Raw genomic sequence first — 16432 nt, forward strand, 5'->3', positions numbered from 1 at the left:
TCCAGGCAGCTTCTTTGTGGGCGCGACAACATCTCACCTCAGGCATGGAAAGAAAATAATACAGGCGGAGGCACATGGATCCTGCTGAGCTGATGTGGCAGCTGTAGCTCTGTCCCAAATCCTGAGTAATGTGTTGAGGTACTGTAGGCCAAACATTGTAAAAATGGCTGCCATGCCAATTTGTTGACATCATTGTGCAGTTTAGGTTGTGTGTTAAGGTTTTACTTACACAGCTAAATAAGGAAGGTGAAGTGGACAGTGAGATGCCAAGAAAGCCTTCAATAATTGACACAGTGATATTCTATAGTCCTGTTATTAAAAAAATCACAAATGCCGAATCACAAACCAACACTGTGTCTAATCTAATAGCAAGTGCTGTGTGTCTGAGCCTAAGAGCTCCACTGTCACTGTCATTAACTCAGTCCCCCTGCTGAGACAGATCTTCATTTTAGCATCAAATATGGATTAATCCACCTCTGAAAACAGTCCCTAACAAATATTAAATATTTCCTCAGTTTTCTCAAAAGGCAGCATGATAACATCATCCTCTGCCCTTAGATCCTCACATTGACAGACCCTTGACAGGGAAACAGAAGGAAAAACCTTAGGGTGAGCGACAGATCCCTCACCCAGGAGAGGCAGACGTGCAATAAATGTTGTCCTCTAGCCACCCAGGCCAGAGCCATCCATGGGGCAGCACCCCCATCAGTAGACCAAAAGCAACTCCCAGAGTGGCAGGCCCCCAGGAGGAAACACTGGAAATAAAACCCAATGAACTAAGCCTATTAAGACAGTAAAAGCTAAAAACTAAAACAGTAAGATAATATAGACAGTATAAGATAAGATAAAAGGTATAAAAATAATAGAAAATAAAATAAGTGAAATAAGATAAAATAAAGTGAGGATATAAAATTAGCTGAAATCGTATAGAATAAAAACTAAATATAATACGAAGCCTGATTAAAAGGCCTATTTTAAAAACCTCAACAGTCTCTGCGGCCCTGAGGTTCAGTGAAAAGGGGTGGGTGAAGTCAGCTGCTGGTGGGCAGGCTGGTTCATAAACATGGTGCAGGCAGCAGTTGGTGCAGAGGGATGGAGCTCTGGAGTCAGAGAACTCTGTGATGCAAGACACCAAGGACAAATGACAAGGTACCACAGATAAAGACAAGACAAAAATGTGCATGAGAGTAGAGGAGTAACCTCCATGTAACCTCCATGTGACTATAAGCTCTGTCATAGAGGAAGCCTGGACTTAAATGTAGTTAGAGTGTCTGCCTCTTTGACCCATGGAGAGAGCTGGTTCCACAGTAAAGGAGCCCGGTAACTGAAGGCTCTACCTCCCAGTCTGTTTTTAGAGATACTGGGAGTCACTAACAGACCTGCGTTCTGGGAGCGGAGTGCTCTGGTAGGACAGTAAGGAATGATGACGTCTTTCAGATAGGATAGAGCTTTATCATTAAGAGCCTTATAAGTCAGCAGAAGGATTTTGAAGTCTATTCTAAATCCTACAGGAAGCCAGTGGAGAGAAGCTAAAGTGGAAGAGATGTGCTCTCTCTTCCTAACTCCTGTCAAAACCCTCGTTGCAGCGTTCTGGACCAGCTGGAGACTCAGTTACAGTAGTCCAGCCGAGGTGATATGCATGCACCAGCTTCTCAGCATCACTCTGACAGAGGATATTCCTAATCTTAGCTATACTGCGCAGGTAAAAGAAGGCAGTCCGAGTTACGTGTTTTGTGTGGGAGCTGAAGGAAAGGTCCTGGTCAGAAATGACTCCAAGGTTCCTCATTGGAGTCCTGATTAGGAAATGTGTCCCTGAGGTGATAAGGTCCAAAGACAGAAACCACAGACCTTAAAGCAGATATCAGTGGAATGTTTTTGTTAATATAAGTCCTAAATAGTCCTATTTTCCGTCAGCAATCACTTACATGAAGTATTTCAGCCTAAACACGAGTTTCTCCGTCACTCTGCTCTGCTGTAACCCGAGGAGAAAATTTTCCTTGTGGGATACAAGTGTTATCCAATGAGGGGAGAGAACGGCATGAAGGGCTGTGTGTGCAGCCAAGGGATGCGCGTGAATGTGGTGACGTAGCACGAGGACCAATTGATGCCTGACAAGGGCGGGGGCTGCTAACTCATGGTGCGTTCAAGGAAACTCGTACTTTGTGTTTTTCCTTCCTGTGAAGTCATACCAGTTCGATCTGGTACAAGTTCACGGGTCGGAAGTTACGAGTGGCCGTTATAGGGAACTTTCACAGACAACAGGACGGTAAAAACACGAGCTACGGGTTACCTGGAACGCTACCAAGTCGTAGTTGTGACTTGAAGCTGTAACTTACGGTTTCAAAAGCCTGCCTTGAACACAGCATTAGCCGAAACGGCCGTGCCGCTGTTATCTGCTTTAAGGAAACTATGATCTTAACTGCACTTTTGAAGAACCTATGTTTCCATGTGTTCTCGTATTCAGATGTCTCGGTTTCTGGATATGAAGGACTTTGGAGAAGCTGGTCACTACCTTCGTCTCACCAACCTGGAGCAGCTGGCAGCGAAGGCCCAGGCTTTTGATGGTACATACACACACGCACCATGTGTATTTTTGTGTATTTTAAATTAACATTAAGACTGTGAGCTTATAAGTGTGTAAATCTTTGGTCTCAGGTACAAAGCGTGTCTGGATGCCTGATGAAACTGAAGCCTACACTGAAGTGGAAATCAAAGAACTGAATGGAGACAAGACCACGGTGGAGACCAAGGACGGGCGGGTGGGTTGATCCATCAACTGTTTTTGCTGATCAATAAGTCATTCACCTCTTCACTTAGCAGATGTAAATATGTCCGATTTCAGGTTTAGGGACATAGCTAATACTTGTTTTCTGGAGGATTCTCCGTCAGGACATTTTCATAGTTTTGCCTCATCAAAGGAAAAGTCATTTTAATCTCAATTAGTCAAAATCCAGAGCTGTCTTTTTATACCACAGCCTGATAACATGGGATAGTTGGTATAAAACAGATACATTATTAACAACAATCCCTTTGTTGAATTCAAAAACTACAGACAATTCCAGTTTACTGATGGTCCATATGTAAAGGAGGACTTTCTATAAACATACTGGCAATTCTGTGCAGCAGTATAATGAAGAACATACACTCTGATACGTTTATGATGACATCAATTTTGGCCAATATGTTGGACTGACCATTGTATTTATTCATGTCACATGTTGTAAACGGTAAAATCTCCTGGGTCTTCATTTAGATCCTCACATTGGCCAAATAAAACAACTAAACAAAACACAACTCCGCCCACGCCACAGTACATCTTCCCCAGAATGAGGGAATAAATTAGCTCCATAAAATGCCTAATAAAAGCAGCTCAACCAAAGAAAAAAGTTGAATTGCTGGTCAAAAGCTGACATCAGTGGCTGTAGGGGGGGGCTGCCGACAAGAAAAAGCAGTAATGTTATTATAAGCGACTTTGGACTTCTTTTTCTGTGAAATCGCTTCTAAAAACTTTTTTTTGGGCTTGTTGTGAAAGTATAGTTGCTTATTTAGGCTTGTTTCCAGCTCCATGAGTTGTCAAGTAGATATTTTCGATATGTTATTTAAACGCAGGATAGTTTATCCTCTTGCTGGATCTGTCACCCCCGTTCCCTCCGCCCCTCTCTTTCCCCCGTACACACACATTGCCACAGTGATAGCAGAGGTGTTTTTTATTCCCCCCACCTGCACCCCGAGACTGCTGGCGCTTTCACCACACTCTCCTCCACTGATCAAGAGAATTAACGTTACCGTAAATTCTCAAATAAAAGCCGGTCTCAGTTAGAAGCCGGTTCAATTTCTATTTTCTGCAAGTTCACGATCGCCGTGGGTGTTGAACCTCAGACCCGACGCATGAGCACCAGCCCCCCCCCCAAAAAAAAGGAAAGCCCATGGTCCGACCTGACCAACAGCAAGATGAGAACCGACTGACCAAAGAAGGAGCAGTCGGGTCTGGTCGGGTTTCGCTTGTTTTGGGCTTGTTTTCATAGTTCCAGTTGTTTGTTTCTCTCGTGAGATCTGGCAACACTGAAAGGCACTGAGGCAGAGCTGATTCCAGTACCGACCCAAAGATCTGAGAGGTTCACCCTTGATTTTGTACATGTGTGTGTTTCAGTTTCTGATTGTAAAAGAAGATGACCTCCAGCCCATGAACCCTCCTAAGTTTGACATGCTAGAGGACATGGCCATGTTGACTCATCTCAATGAAGCCTCAGTGCTCTTCAACCTGAAGAGGAGATACAGCATGTGGATGATCTATGTTAGTATCTATCAGTGGACTATTCATACATTTCCCTCAGAAAGTTTCCAGATCTTTGTACAATGGAACTGTTTTCTATTAAAATGGAACTTCTAACCCTGTGTCTGTGTCAGACCTACTCTGGTCTGTTCTGCGTCACAGTAAACCCGTACAAGTGGCTGCCGGTTTACTCTGCTGAGGTGGTGACGGCCTACAAAGGAAGGCGTCGTGCAGACACCCCGCCCCACATCTACGCCATCGCCGATAACGCCTACTCTGACCTGCTGCAGAGTGAGTCGCCTATAAAGGGATAGTAGCATTTTTTTTAAAGTGGGGTTGTATGATCTACAAATAGCCCCTAAGTACTTTAATTGCAGTAGAAGACTCTCTGCACTCCTCCCGTTAGCAACGCCAGCCCATAGCCCTGCCCAGAGATTTACAACATACAGTGTTGTGAACAGACCCAAAGAAACGGCCTGTTTTCATGGCCTAAAAGAGGTTTTACCTGAAAAAAAATACACAGTTCCATTGTTCGCTATAATATAATTGGGTCTGTCTGCTAACGGGAGGAGTGCAGAGAGTCTTCTACTGCAATTAAAGTACTTAGGGGCTATTTGTAGATCATACTATCCCTTTAACCTCTGACCTCTAATATTTGCCTCATCCTGACCTCAACCATCACCAATCATATTGATTACTTCTACTGCTGCCATTCTTTCATGTGGCTTCATTTCCCTCCACAGATCGAGAGAACCAGTCGATGCTCATCACGTAAGTCAGAACCACAGCTGTAACATCTGCATTCTTGCCGATAAATGTGATGCCATACATTGATGACACTAGATCCCCAGACCCACACAAGTGACATTGTTGGGAAGTAATCACAGGAATTCATGTCAAGTAAAACAAGCTCTTGGGACTTCTGTAACTTTGCAAACCGGTCACCTCTCAGTCACACCCAAAGCCAACATCCATTCCTGAAGGATTTGGTTTTTCTGAGTCATTACCTAAAATCTGCTGTATTTTTATTGGATCACTCAGAAAGCAGTGGGCCAATCAGAAGAGAGGTTCAGAGCTTCCTCTCTTCTGATTGGCTCAGTGACCTGATGCTACTAGAGATGCCTGAGGGAGGAGTTGTAAATCTACACTGGGGTGTTTTTTTGGTTCTTCCACACACAGTATGGACCTTTAAAATATATATATTTGATAACTTTTCTATCACTACCTAATGGTACAGTCTGTTTTCTTTTCTATCAGTGGTGAGTCAGGTGCAGGGAAAACTGTCAACACCAAGAGGGTGATCCAATACTTTGCCATTATTGCTGCTCTGGGAGAAAATGTGAAGAAAGGGGTAAGTCTGTGCTGTTAGTGTGAGAATACATGTAAGTTTCTTATAGATTGCAGTTCTGCCCTACAAAGGCAAAGTGCAGTATCTGCATTTTTTCAAAAAACATTTTTTTTTGACCAATCAAAAGTGTGGCATATTCTCTTCAATCTGGTAGAATTTGATATTGGCGCTGCAAAAAGAGTTATTGGGCTTTTTATTTCGCTGTCCATCCAAAAAAGCACTGTGAAACCAAGGCAAAGTGCATCTGCAAAGAGTACTGTACTCCCTACATTCTATAATTTACTCTATATCCATTGGAGTAAAACCAAGCCAAAGTGCAGTATCTGCACCAAAACCAAGGCATTTATATGCCAAAAAACGGTCAAAATTGGTCAGAAAGACAAACTACAAAATTAATTTAATTCAGTCCACCTTTATCTAATCAATTATAGACTTGGTAGTTATTCATAATTTGATGCTTAAACCTGACAATGAAAAACACAAAAAGCTGTTTTTCTCAGTTTGGCATTTTTACAGATACTGCACTTTGCCTTTGTAGGGCAGAATTACTGTGAATACTGGTATTGTACTGTGTCACATACTAAGCTCATTTTCTCTGTCTGTGCGTGTTCAGGGATCTCTAGAAGACCAGATCATAGAGGCCAATCCAGCCATGGAGGCCTTTGGCAACGCCAAAACCATCCGCAACGACAACTCTTCTCGCTTTGTGAGTTACATGAAGTGGTTATGAAGACTGATGCTGGGGCTCAGGAGTTCTGTATTACTATGACTGCTTTTTCTTGCTGTAATGTCATTCAATACAATTTCATCCAGGTGACAAGGCGTCTGACCATGTTTTTAAGACAGACTTGAAACACTTTGACCTACTCTTTAAGTTTGTGTTGTGTTACAATGAGTGTGAGTCTGTGTTTGTGCATCTCAGGGAAAGTTCATCAGAATTCATTTTGGGACAACAGGGAGGCTGGCATCTGCTGACATCGACATCTGTGAGTGTGTTTGTGTTTTAATAAACTACAACAACCTGCTGTAGTTTGTTTTATGCTAAAGCAGAAAAGTGTTATGTCAGATCTTCTAGAAAAGTCCAGAGTTGTGTTCCAGCAGCCAGGAGAGAGAAGCTACCACATCTACTACCAGATCTTGTCCAATCACAAGCCAGAACTACAAGGTACCATTATAAACTACCATATAAAACCTGTATTAAAAATCGTTAATTAATAAATATTATAAATAAATATTATTCAGTGACATACATTCATTTCTCTGGTTTTGTGTTGCAGACATGTTGCTGGTGACCACCAACCCCTATGACTACCACTTCTGCTCTCAGGGTGTGACCACAGTGGAGAGCATCAATGATGGAGAAGAGTTGAACCTCACTGATGTAAGAAACACATCATCCCAAACAGACACACAGATGTGTGGGTCGTACCACCTCTAACCTGTCTGTGTGTGTGTGTGTGTGTGTGTGTGTGTGTGTGTGTGTGTGTGTGTGTGTAGCACGCCATGGACACACTGGGCTTCACTCCAGAGGAGAAGTACGGCTGCTATAAGATTGTTGGAGCCATAATGCACTTTGGTAACATGAGGTTCAAGAAGAAACAGAGAGAGGAGCAGGCCGAGGCCGACGGCACCGAGAGTAAGACTCACCTTCAGTTACACAATGTTCTGTACTCAGATAAACTTCTGCTGTGGTTTATACTTTTAATACTCACTGAGAGAGATAAACCAGCAGTTACTTTGTCCGATTGTGGTGCACATGAGCTGCCACTTCTTACTGTAAACTAATGAACTATTGTTTACTGTAATACTATGGAATCACAGATATGACTTTTAAAAGATAAAAAACAAAACAATTTGAGGATATGTTTATGTGCATAAGCTGCAAGTTTGACTTTGGTTGAGTTTTGCAGCAGATAGTTCATGGTCCAACCTTTTCTCATTGATTTGTGTGATCACTTGCAAACTTTTAGATAGATAGATAGATAGATAGATAGATAGATAGATAGATAGATAGATAGATAGATAGATAGATAGATAGATAGATAGATAGATAGATAGATAGATAGATAGATAGATAGATAGATAGATAGATAGATAGATAGATAGATAGATGTGGTCAACTGCCCTCACAGAACCAGTCACACACAGCACGACAATAAAAACAAATAGCTGAAAATAAAATTAATGAATATATAATATTAATAATAATAATTTTTTTTCTGTTGAAATCTGAACTAATTTGTTATGATGGTGTTATCTGTTGTATGTGTATATGACGATGTGTTGTGTTTGTTCAGGTGTGGATAAGGCAGCCTATCTGATGGGCATTAGCTCTGCTGATTTGCTGAAAGGCCTGTTGAACCCCCGCGTTAAAGTTGGAAATGAGTTTATTGTGAAAGGACAGACTGTAGAGCAGGTAACAGATCGATCCGATCAATCCAGATACCTAATTGTGTCACATTAATTGTCAAAATGGTCAGTGAGCCTATAACTGGTTATTTGATGCATGTACAGGTTAACTATGCAGTGGCAGCCCTGGCCAAAGCCACCTACGACCGCATGTTTAAATGGTTAGTGGGTCGCATCAACTCGTCTCTATACACCGCTCTGCCTCGTCAGTACTTCATTGGCGTCCTGGACATCGCTGGCTTTGAAATCTTTGAGGTAAAGGGGAAAGCCTGGCTGATTTATATGAAACTTGTTTATGGTACAGAAATTACTGAAAGTGTCGGAACAAACTACAAAACTGTTTCTGTCTTTCTGCAGTTCAATAACTTTGAGCAGCTGTGCATCAACTTCACCAACGAGAAGCTGCAGCAGTATTTCAACCATCACATGTTCATCCTGGAGCAGGAGGAGTACAAAACTGAGGGGATAGAGTGGACCTTTATAGACTTCGGTTTGGACTTGCAGGCCTGCATAGACCTCATAGAAAGGGTTTGCTGGTTTGGAGTCTTCTCACATGTTAATATTATGGCATGATTCATCTCTCCAAGATGAAAAATATAGTATATCTGATACAGAGAAATATGCCAAAATAATCTATAATTGTGTCATGCAGCCTATGGGTATTCTGTCCATCATGGAAGAGGAGTGTATGTTCCCCAAGGCCACAGACAACAGCTTTAAAACCAAACTCTACGACAACCACCTGGGGAAATCGCCCAACTTCCAGAGGCCAAGGCCGGACAAGAAGCGCAAATATGAGACTCACTTTGAGGTGGTTCACTACGCTGGAGTGGTGGGTATCAGCTCATATCATTCCTTTGGTGGTCCTGCTCATGTTTAGCATGTCTTTGCTCAAGTTGAATAGTTGCTAATAGATCCTGAAGAGGTCCAAGAATAGAAGCTTGAGGGACTCTGTGAAATCTGTTCTTACTAACACAAAGGAAACCAAAAGAAGGACAGAGAGGTTGAAAGAGAATATTTTAAGAAGTTAAAGGGATAGTTCACCCAAAATTCAAATTTCACTCATTATCTACTCACCCTCATGTCGACTAAGAGCTGTGAGAATTTTCAGAGTCCTCCGTGCCTTCTCTGAGCTACGGGGGGGTCTGTGCAGCAATATTTGTCCATATAATGGTTGCCAATGGATACCAACTTTCTTGGTCCAAAAGACACACCAAAAAACATCCAAATACCTCCATACTGCTCGTCTGTAATGTCCCTCTTGTATTGAAGCCCCGACATGAGAAATTGTTCCGCCGGTCAGTGCAAATCACGCGAGATTTGCACTGACACAGGAAGAGCAGTGAACTGAGACACTGGGAGCTTCCGCTACAAACAAGCTTAAAATATAGACTTATTTAATTTTTTTTGGAACAATTTCTCATGTCGGGGCTTCAATACAGAGGGACATTGCAGATGAGCACTATGGAGGTATTTGGATGTTTTTTGGTGTGTCTTTTTGGACCAAGAAAGTTGGTATCCATTGACAACCATTATATGGACAAATACTGCTGCGCGGACCCCCCCGTAGCTCAGAGAAGGAATGGAGGACTCTGAAAATTCTCACAGCTCTTAGTTGACATGAGGGTGAGTAGATAATGAGTGAAATTTGAATTTTGGGTGAACTATCACTTTAAGTCTATCCATGGTGGATGCTAGATTGGACAATGAGGAATTTAAAAACATGTATTTCACTGCAGGTGCCATACAACATCACAGGTTGGCTGGATAAAAACAGAGACCCTCTGAATGAGACAGTGGTTGTTCTGTTCCAAAAATCCTCCAACAAACTGATGGCTGGACTGTTTGAGAACTACATCAGCTCTGAGATGGGTAACTCGACAAAGAAACAATCAAAAAAAAAAATTAAAATGAATAAAACCCCTTAAAAACTCTAAATTAGAGTAAAACCAGGCACCTTAATGGGAAGACATGTAACATGTGTTGTGTGTGCTGCTGTTTCAGCCATGGATCCCAAGGCTGAAACCAAACAGAGGAAGAGGAAAGGAGCTTCCTTCCAGACAGTTTCACAGTTACACAAGGTGAGCCGGACTGTTGATGATCAGAGTTAATTGATCACTACTTCCACTTCTCGTTTTCAGGGCCTATAGGCACAATTATGAAAGCATCAACTACTTTGACTGACTCTCAGAACACTAAATAGACTGTCTCCATTTCTTTGTCGTCTTAAATACAGGAGAATCTCAACAAGCTGATGAGAAATCTCCGCAGCACTCAGCCTCACTTTGTCCGCTGCATCATCCCCAATGAAGACAAGATTCCAGGTAACCCAACAGTCTGTAGCCTCACTAGCAATCCTGCAAAGTTTTACAGTAATATGCATCATACACCAAACTAGGCGAAAATCACAAGGGTTTCAATGAGTTAATCAAGAGGCAGGGGATAAAAAAAAAAAAACAGCATGTAAACTGGAAGCACAAAAACACGAAAACTGACAACAACTTTACATTTCGTACATCCTTTGACCTTTCTGATTCCAAGGTGTGATGGATCCCTTCCTGGTCCTGCACCAGTTACGGTGTAACGGAGTCCTTGAGGGAATCAGGATTTGCAGGAAGGGCTTTCCAAACCGAATCCTGTATGCTGAGTTCAAACAGCGGTGAGTCCAAATACCTACGCACACACATCTAATGATGTCATTCCTAGTATCGTAAATCTGCCTCTACTCTGTTCTTCCTTTGCTGAAAGAAGGAGACCCCATCCAATGTTAACAATTACTGCTCAATCCCTCAGTTATGTTTTGGCTACAGTGCATGAAAGATTTGTGAATGAACAACTCAAAGAGTTTTAAAGGGATAGTTCACCCAAAATTGAAATTTCACTCATTATCTACTTATCAGCTGGGAGAAGTTTCAGAGTCCTCCGTGGCTTCTCTGAGTTACAGGGGGTCTCGGCGTAGCAGTGCATGTCCATATAATGGTTGCAAATGGATACCAACTGTCTTCGTAACAAAAAGACACACCAAAAAACATCCAAATACCTCCATGCTGCTCGTATGTAATGTCCGTCTTGTATTGAAGCCCCGAAATGCGAAATTGTCCCGAAAGAATTAAAGAAGTCGATTTTTCAAGCTTGTTTGTAGTGGAAGCTCCTCTTCCCGGTTCGTCAAATTTGGACAAACCGGGAAGAGGAGCTTCGAGAAGCTTCCGCTACAAAACAAGCTTGAAATATAGACTTTTTTCTTTTTTTTTCAGGACAATTTTGCATTTCGGGGCTTCAATACAAGACAGACATTACATACGAGCAGCATGGAGGTATTTGGATGTTTTTTGGTGTGTCTTTTTGTTACGAAGACAGTTGGTATCCATTTGCAACCGTCAGGACATGCACTGCTACGCCGAGACCCCCTGTAACTCAGAGAAGTCACGGAGGACTCTGAAACTTCTCCCAGCCCTTAGTCCACATGAGGGTGAGTAGATAATGAGTGAGAAATTTCAATTTTGGGTGCACTATCCCTTTAAGACAAAGATACTGTGTATTTTATCACATCAGTCAGGTTTAGAAAGCAACATAGCCCAATAACTGCTGGTATTAAGGTGGTGAATGACATTATTGAGGCACTGGACTGAAAAATATACAGGGCAGCTCTTTTTACTGATTTGTCAAAAGCCTTTGACACAGTAGACTATGTTATTCTGACTGATAGAGCCCATAATATTGCTGTGTCTGAGCATGCCTCTAATTGGTTTTCCAACAACGTGTCTGCAAGAACAACAGTGTGTTCAGGTTATTGGGTCTTCCTCTGGCATGCCTGAGGGTTCCATTCTGGGACCACTGTTGTTTTCTATATATATAACATATCATTTGTGTGACAATTTACCAAATGCTACCTTCCATTTTGTTAACTTGTATTGGTGCTAATTGCAGAAAAATTTTAATTCATGCTGTGTTCTGACCTGCCGTTGTCAGAACTGATCACAAACAGGGAATTCTGGTCAATTTTAAAGGATTGAGAAAACACATCCAGTATCATTTCTTTTACATTTTTGACCAATGCTGTATTAGAAATTGTATCTGTATCATCATTATTTTGTTTTGGCCTTGTATTTGGTATGATTTGGATGCTGTTATGTGAGACATTATTACATTGTAATTGTGTTTTCTCAGTTATCGCATCCTAAATCCTTGTGCGATTCCGGAGGATTCGTTTGTAGACAGCAGGAAGGCAGTGGAGAAGCTGCTGGGCTCTCTGGACATAGACCACACCCAGTACAAGTTTGGACAAACAAAGGTCCAACATTAATACTGCTGTTCCTACAACTTACTGCAGCTCCCACTGTAAATATTGTGATTGAACATGATCCCCTTCATCTCCACAACACCTCCCTCAGGTGTTTTTTAAGGCCGGTCTGTTGGGTCTGCTCGAGGACATGAGGGACGCCCGTCTGTCTCAGATCCTCACCACTGTCCAGGCCATGTGCAGAGGGAAGCTGATGAGGATGGAACGACAGAAGATGATGCAGGGGAGGTCAGTATACTGTAACAGAATGAATGAATAATATGAAATAACATGAGGAATAATACGTTTTGTTTTGCATTCAGTTATTCAGTTATTATATCTACATAACTGTGCCATTCGAGGGCTTGGAACCAAAAGGGCGTAAGTGGCTTTTGACAAATTTTACAGGAGAGGCAAAACAAAACAAAATTTTGACCAGACTTCAATCAACTGTATTCATTAACCTTAAACCACAACATTGCAACCACAGACATACTTATATGAATGAGTATTTATGTAATAAACGTATGACATATTAACACAATGAACATGTTCTTAAACATTTTAAAATTAAAAAAAATATGTCAAAAACGTCACATACGCCTTTTTGGCACCAAACATTTCCAAGTCTTCTAGGACATATTGGGCGTATCTGCTGAACAATGCATTGAACTGATTGAATAATTAACACTTGAATAAGTAATTAATTGTCATTTAACTCATTCATTCATTATTTTAAAAGGGTCCTATGTTCCCCACTGTTGCCGGTCGATGGACTCTCTCTACTTATCTGGACTCTCTCTATCTGGCCTGTCTAGCCTCTACCTGGTCTTTTTACTGTATTAAACTTAACCAACTCCTTTCTTCATTGCCTAAACCCAACCAATGGGACAATTCCACTTCTCACTCAAAGTCACAACTCAACTTCTCACTCAAAAATAGGCAAAAATCTGCAAAGTCACAACTCCACTGCAGGTATGGGACTAAAAATTGCATGTTCTCCTGGTCCTTTTGGGGATAGGCGGGGAACATAGGACCCTTTTTCTTAAAAAAAAGGGTTCTATGTTCCCCAGTCACACACAAAACAGCTACATAGGATCCGGGGAAGGGATGACCCAACTCTGACTCATCTTTAACTTCTTTAATAAAGGTTTGTTTCATAATATTCATCAAAATCATTTCTGCCTCAGACAGTTCCATGTCTGCAGTTTTCTCAGCCATTTTCAATGCTGTTTAAGGGCACCAACTACACTGAACAAACATGTGGGTCCTACATGCATTTACATGTATTTTTCAGAGCCAGAAGGGCGTAAGTCCACTTACGCCCTTCCGGCTCCAAACATTACTCACACTTTTGTGTTAGGTCTTTATTGTTTTGTTGCTTTATTCAATACAGTTTGATCTCAGATGGGTCCTTTTGGCATCATTGGATAGAGCTCATCGAGACCTGTGTTTTGATATATAGAACTCATATATAGAATGTCACTTACGCCCCTTTGGTTCTAAGCCTTCGCATTGTAATTCAGCAACTTCTTTAATTCCTCCCATCAGAGACGCTGTGATGGTGATTCAGTTCAACCTCAGAGCGTTCTTCTCTGTGAGGACTTGGCCCTGGATGATGCTGTTCTATAAGCTCCGCCCCCTGCTCAGGAGTGCACAGGTGGAGAAAGAACTGGCTGCTTTGAAAGAAGACTTTGCTAAACTGAAAGAGGCCTTCGACAGGTCTGTCTGCCTGCTGTTGTACTCTATCTTCTTTACAATGTTACTAAGTGGTATAGATTATAGTGTAAGTGGAGAATGAATTCACTGTAGCCTCATGAGGTATGCTGTTTCTGTTTCCTCCTCCAGTTCCTCCATTGTGTCTCTTTGCCTTCTTGCTTTTTTTCTCCATCAGATCGGAGGTGAAGCGTCGGGAGGCTGAGGAGAAGCAAGTGGTTTTAGTTCAGGAGAAGAACGACCTGGCTCTGCAGCTCCAAGCTGTAAGTCCCATGGAAGTTCTCTGTGGTTCTGTATGGTTCTTTGTTCAGCGAGTTTGTGTCTGGTTTCAAGCTCTGAGTCTTGGACAGAACAGCTCTGCCTCTGTAATTAGTTTGTTTCCTCCCAGTATAAACCATGCGTCTCCAGGATTAATCTTGTCTTCATGGGTTAAAGGGACAACGAGGAGTTTTGGAAAAGCGAAGTGTTTTCACACTACATTTATGAGCCTCCGCACCGTGAAATTCTTTGACCGGTGCAAGACAGACTCATGTTTTCATTCATCAAGAATTAAACTCAGAGGTTCAAAGAGGTTCAGATACCGTCGGAGTTCCGACCATAAACGGCGATTCGGCGGCGTTATTCTCATGACTCGCCACGAAACCGAAAGTAAGGAAACGCTGGTCGGCTCGCCCAGCATTTCCACCACCACTAATAATAACAAAATAACCATAGAGACAAAACCATATATTTATCGAAAATGGGCCCATTAACAAGTGTGGGTAGCGGAGATTCATCCACATTAATATGAGACTTTTTTATTGGCGCGGAATTTTTCGTTCTGCCGTTGGAGAAACTCCTCGTTGTCCCTTTAACTTAAAAACCAATCACAAAAACCCAAAGGTTATATATTTTTTCCATCCTAATCATCCAGGAGCAGGACAACTTGACGGATGCAGAGGATCGCTGCAATCAGCTGATTCAGTCCAAAATCTCTTTGGAGTCCAAACTGAAGGAGATGCAGGAGCGTCTCGAGGACGAGGAGGAGGTGAGCGCCACGCTGACCTCCAAGAAACGGCAGCTGGAGGATGAGGTGATGTCACTGAAGAGAGATGTGGACGATCTGGAGATGACGCTGGCTAAAGTGGAGAAAGAGAGACATGGAGTGGAGAACAAGGTGAGTCGGGTTGAGGAGCTTCGATCTGGTGATGACGAGAACATCAACGTCGGTTGAATGATTTATTTTCTCCCCGTCCAGGTGAAGAATCTGTCCCAGGAGATGTGCGCTCTGGATGAATCCATCATGTCTCTGAGCAGAGAGAAAGCTGCGCTGCAGGAAGCTCACCAGCAGGCTCTGAATGACCTTCAGGCTCAGGAGGACAAAGTCAACATGCTGGCCAAGGCCAAGGCCCGGCTTGAGCAGCACGTGGACAGTGTAAGAAAAGTGTCAGTTGTTTAACTGTTTCTACAAAGAGAAACTTCAAAAATAAGTTCAACTGATCCAACTGCCTGTGCACACACACACACACATTCACTGTCTGGAGCCTCTAGTGATGGAGTCTAAGGGCGTATTCACACCAGGCTCGTTTGGTTCGCTTGAAACGGACTTTTACTCTGGTGCGGACCTTTTGGGGAGGTGTGAATACAAACTACCGGACTCTGGTGCGGATCAAACAAGTGAACCGAGACCACCTCTGCAGCTGGGACTCGGTTCACTTGTTTGGTCGCACCAGAGTCCCAAACGAACTCTGGTGCGATTCGCGTCCGGTGTGAATGCAATCCAAACCTTTCCCCAACCAAATGCAAAATCCAAGCGCCTTTTTGGATTCAACAGGCTTCCGTTGTTGTCAGAAAATGTGGAAATGATCAACAATGAGCCGTGGATCAACATGGAGCACAGATAGACACACTGCCTCCTTCATATCTGGTCAGTGGAAAACATTTATCAGATGCTGGAGAGGACGCACCCGTCGCCGTTAAGGATGCACATTCTTAATATATTTTTTAACTGATAACAGAAAGTCGTTATCCGATTAATAACCGTTAACAGAAATAAATGTGACTAGGCTTAAATGCCGATCGGCAATGCGGCATCCTGAGAGAATATTTTTTGTTTTGTTTTTTGCTGTGCCGTCCTTTTTTTCATTTTCTTTTTTAGCGCACCATCCTTCAGACGCACATGCAGCCGTCTGTGTGTTTGTTGTCTGACCATCCTTCACGGAGACGGCTGCATAACGGCCACATAGCCTCCAAGTGATGAATAAGCACAGGACAGGTGAACTGGAAATACTACCAAATTGAAAGGGCAGCAAGAAACGCATTCATGACCTCCATTGTGGACTTTTCGTGACTTTTCCGTTGATATTTTTTATCCAATGACTGAGCGACTGTGGGACACACATGCTTTTGTTTACAAAGTTGATCCGCT

The 16432-nt window shown here is 42.4% G+C and overlaps 1 protein-coding gene across 2 annotated transcripts in view; it reads left to right on the forward strand.

Moving 5' to 3' along the window:
- The window catches only part of LOC146984011 (myosin-7B-like), a 33763-nt gene that overhangs the window by 1664 nt on the left and 15667 nt on the right, over positions 1-16432 (forward strand). For both annotated transcript variants that reach the window (XM_085780811.1, XM_085780812.1), the window contains exons 2-26: positions 2465-2564; positions 2656-2759; positions 4151-4294; positions 4408-4564; positions 5017-5044; positions 5531-5624; positions 6235-6327; positions 6544-6607; positions 6688-6786; positions 6899-7002; positions 7119-7257; positions 7919-8037; positions 8136-8285; positions 8388-8558; positions 8683-8862; positions 9770-9902; positions 10035-10111; positions 10267-10354; positions 10572-10689; positions 12198-12321; positions 12422-12558; positions 13861-14031; positions 14204-14288; positions 14939-15181; positions 15263-15439. In XM_085780811.1, the coding sequence (XP_085636937.1) occupies positions 2465-2564; positions 2656-2759; positions 4151-4294; positions 4408-4564; positions 5017-5044; positions 5531-5624; positions 6235-6327; positions 6544-6607; positions 6688-6786; positions 6899-7002; positions 7119-7257; positions 7919-8037; positions 8136-8285; positions 8388-8558; positions 8683-8862; positions 9770-9902; positions 10035-10111; positions 10267-10354; positions 10572-10689; positions 12198-12321; positions 12422-12558; positions 13861-14031; positions 14204-14288; positions 14939-15181; positions 15263-15439 (3099 nt within the window). The remainder of the gene's footprint in view (positions 1-2464; positions 2565-2655; positions 2760-4150; positions 4295-4407; positions 4565-5016; positions 5045-5530; positions 5625-6234; positions 6328-6543; positions 6608-6687; positions 6787-6898; positions 7003-7118; positions 7258-7918; positions 8038-8135; positions 8286-8387; positions 8559-8682; positions 8863-9769; positions 9903-10034; positions 10112-10266; positions 10355-10571; positions 10690-12197; positions 12322-12421; positions 12559-13860; positions 14032-14203; positions 14289-14938; positions 15182-15262; positions 15440-16432) is intronic.

This window comes from Trachurus japonicus, chromosome 7 (assembly GCF_045865225.1).
Source record: "Trachurus japonicus isolate A0001 chromosome 7, Traja_1.0".
Lineage (NCBI taxonomy): Eukaryota > Metazoa > Chordata > Actinopteri > Carangiformes > Carangidae > Trachurus > Trachurus japonicus.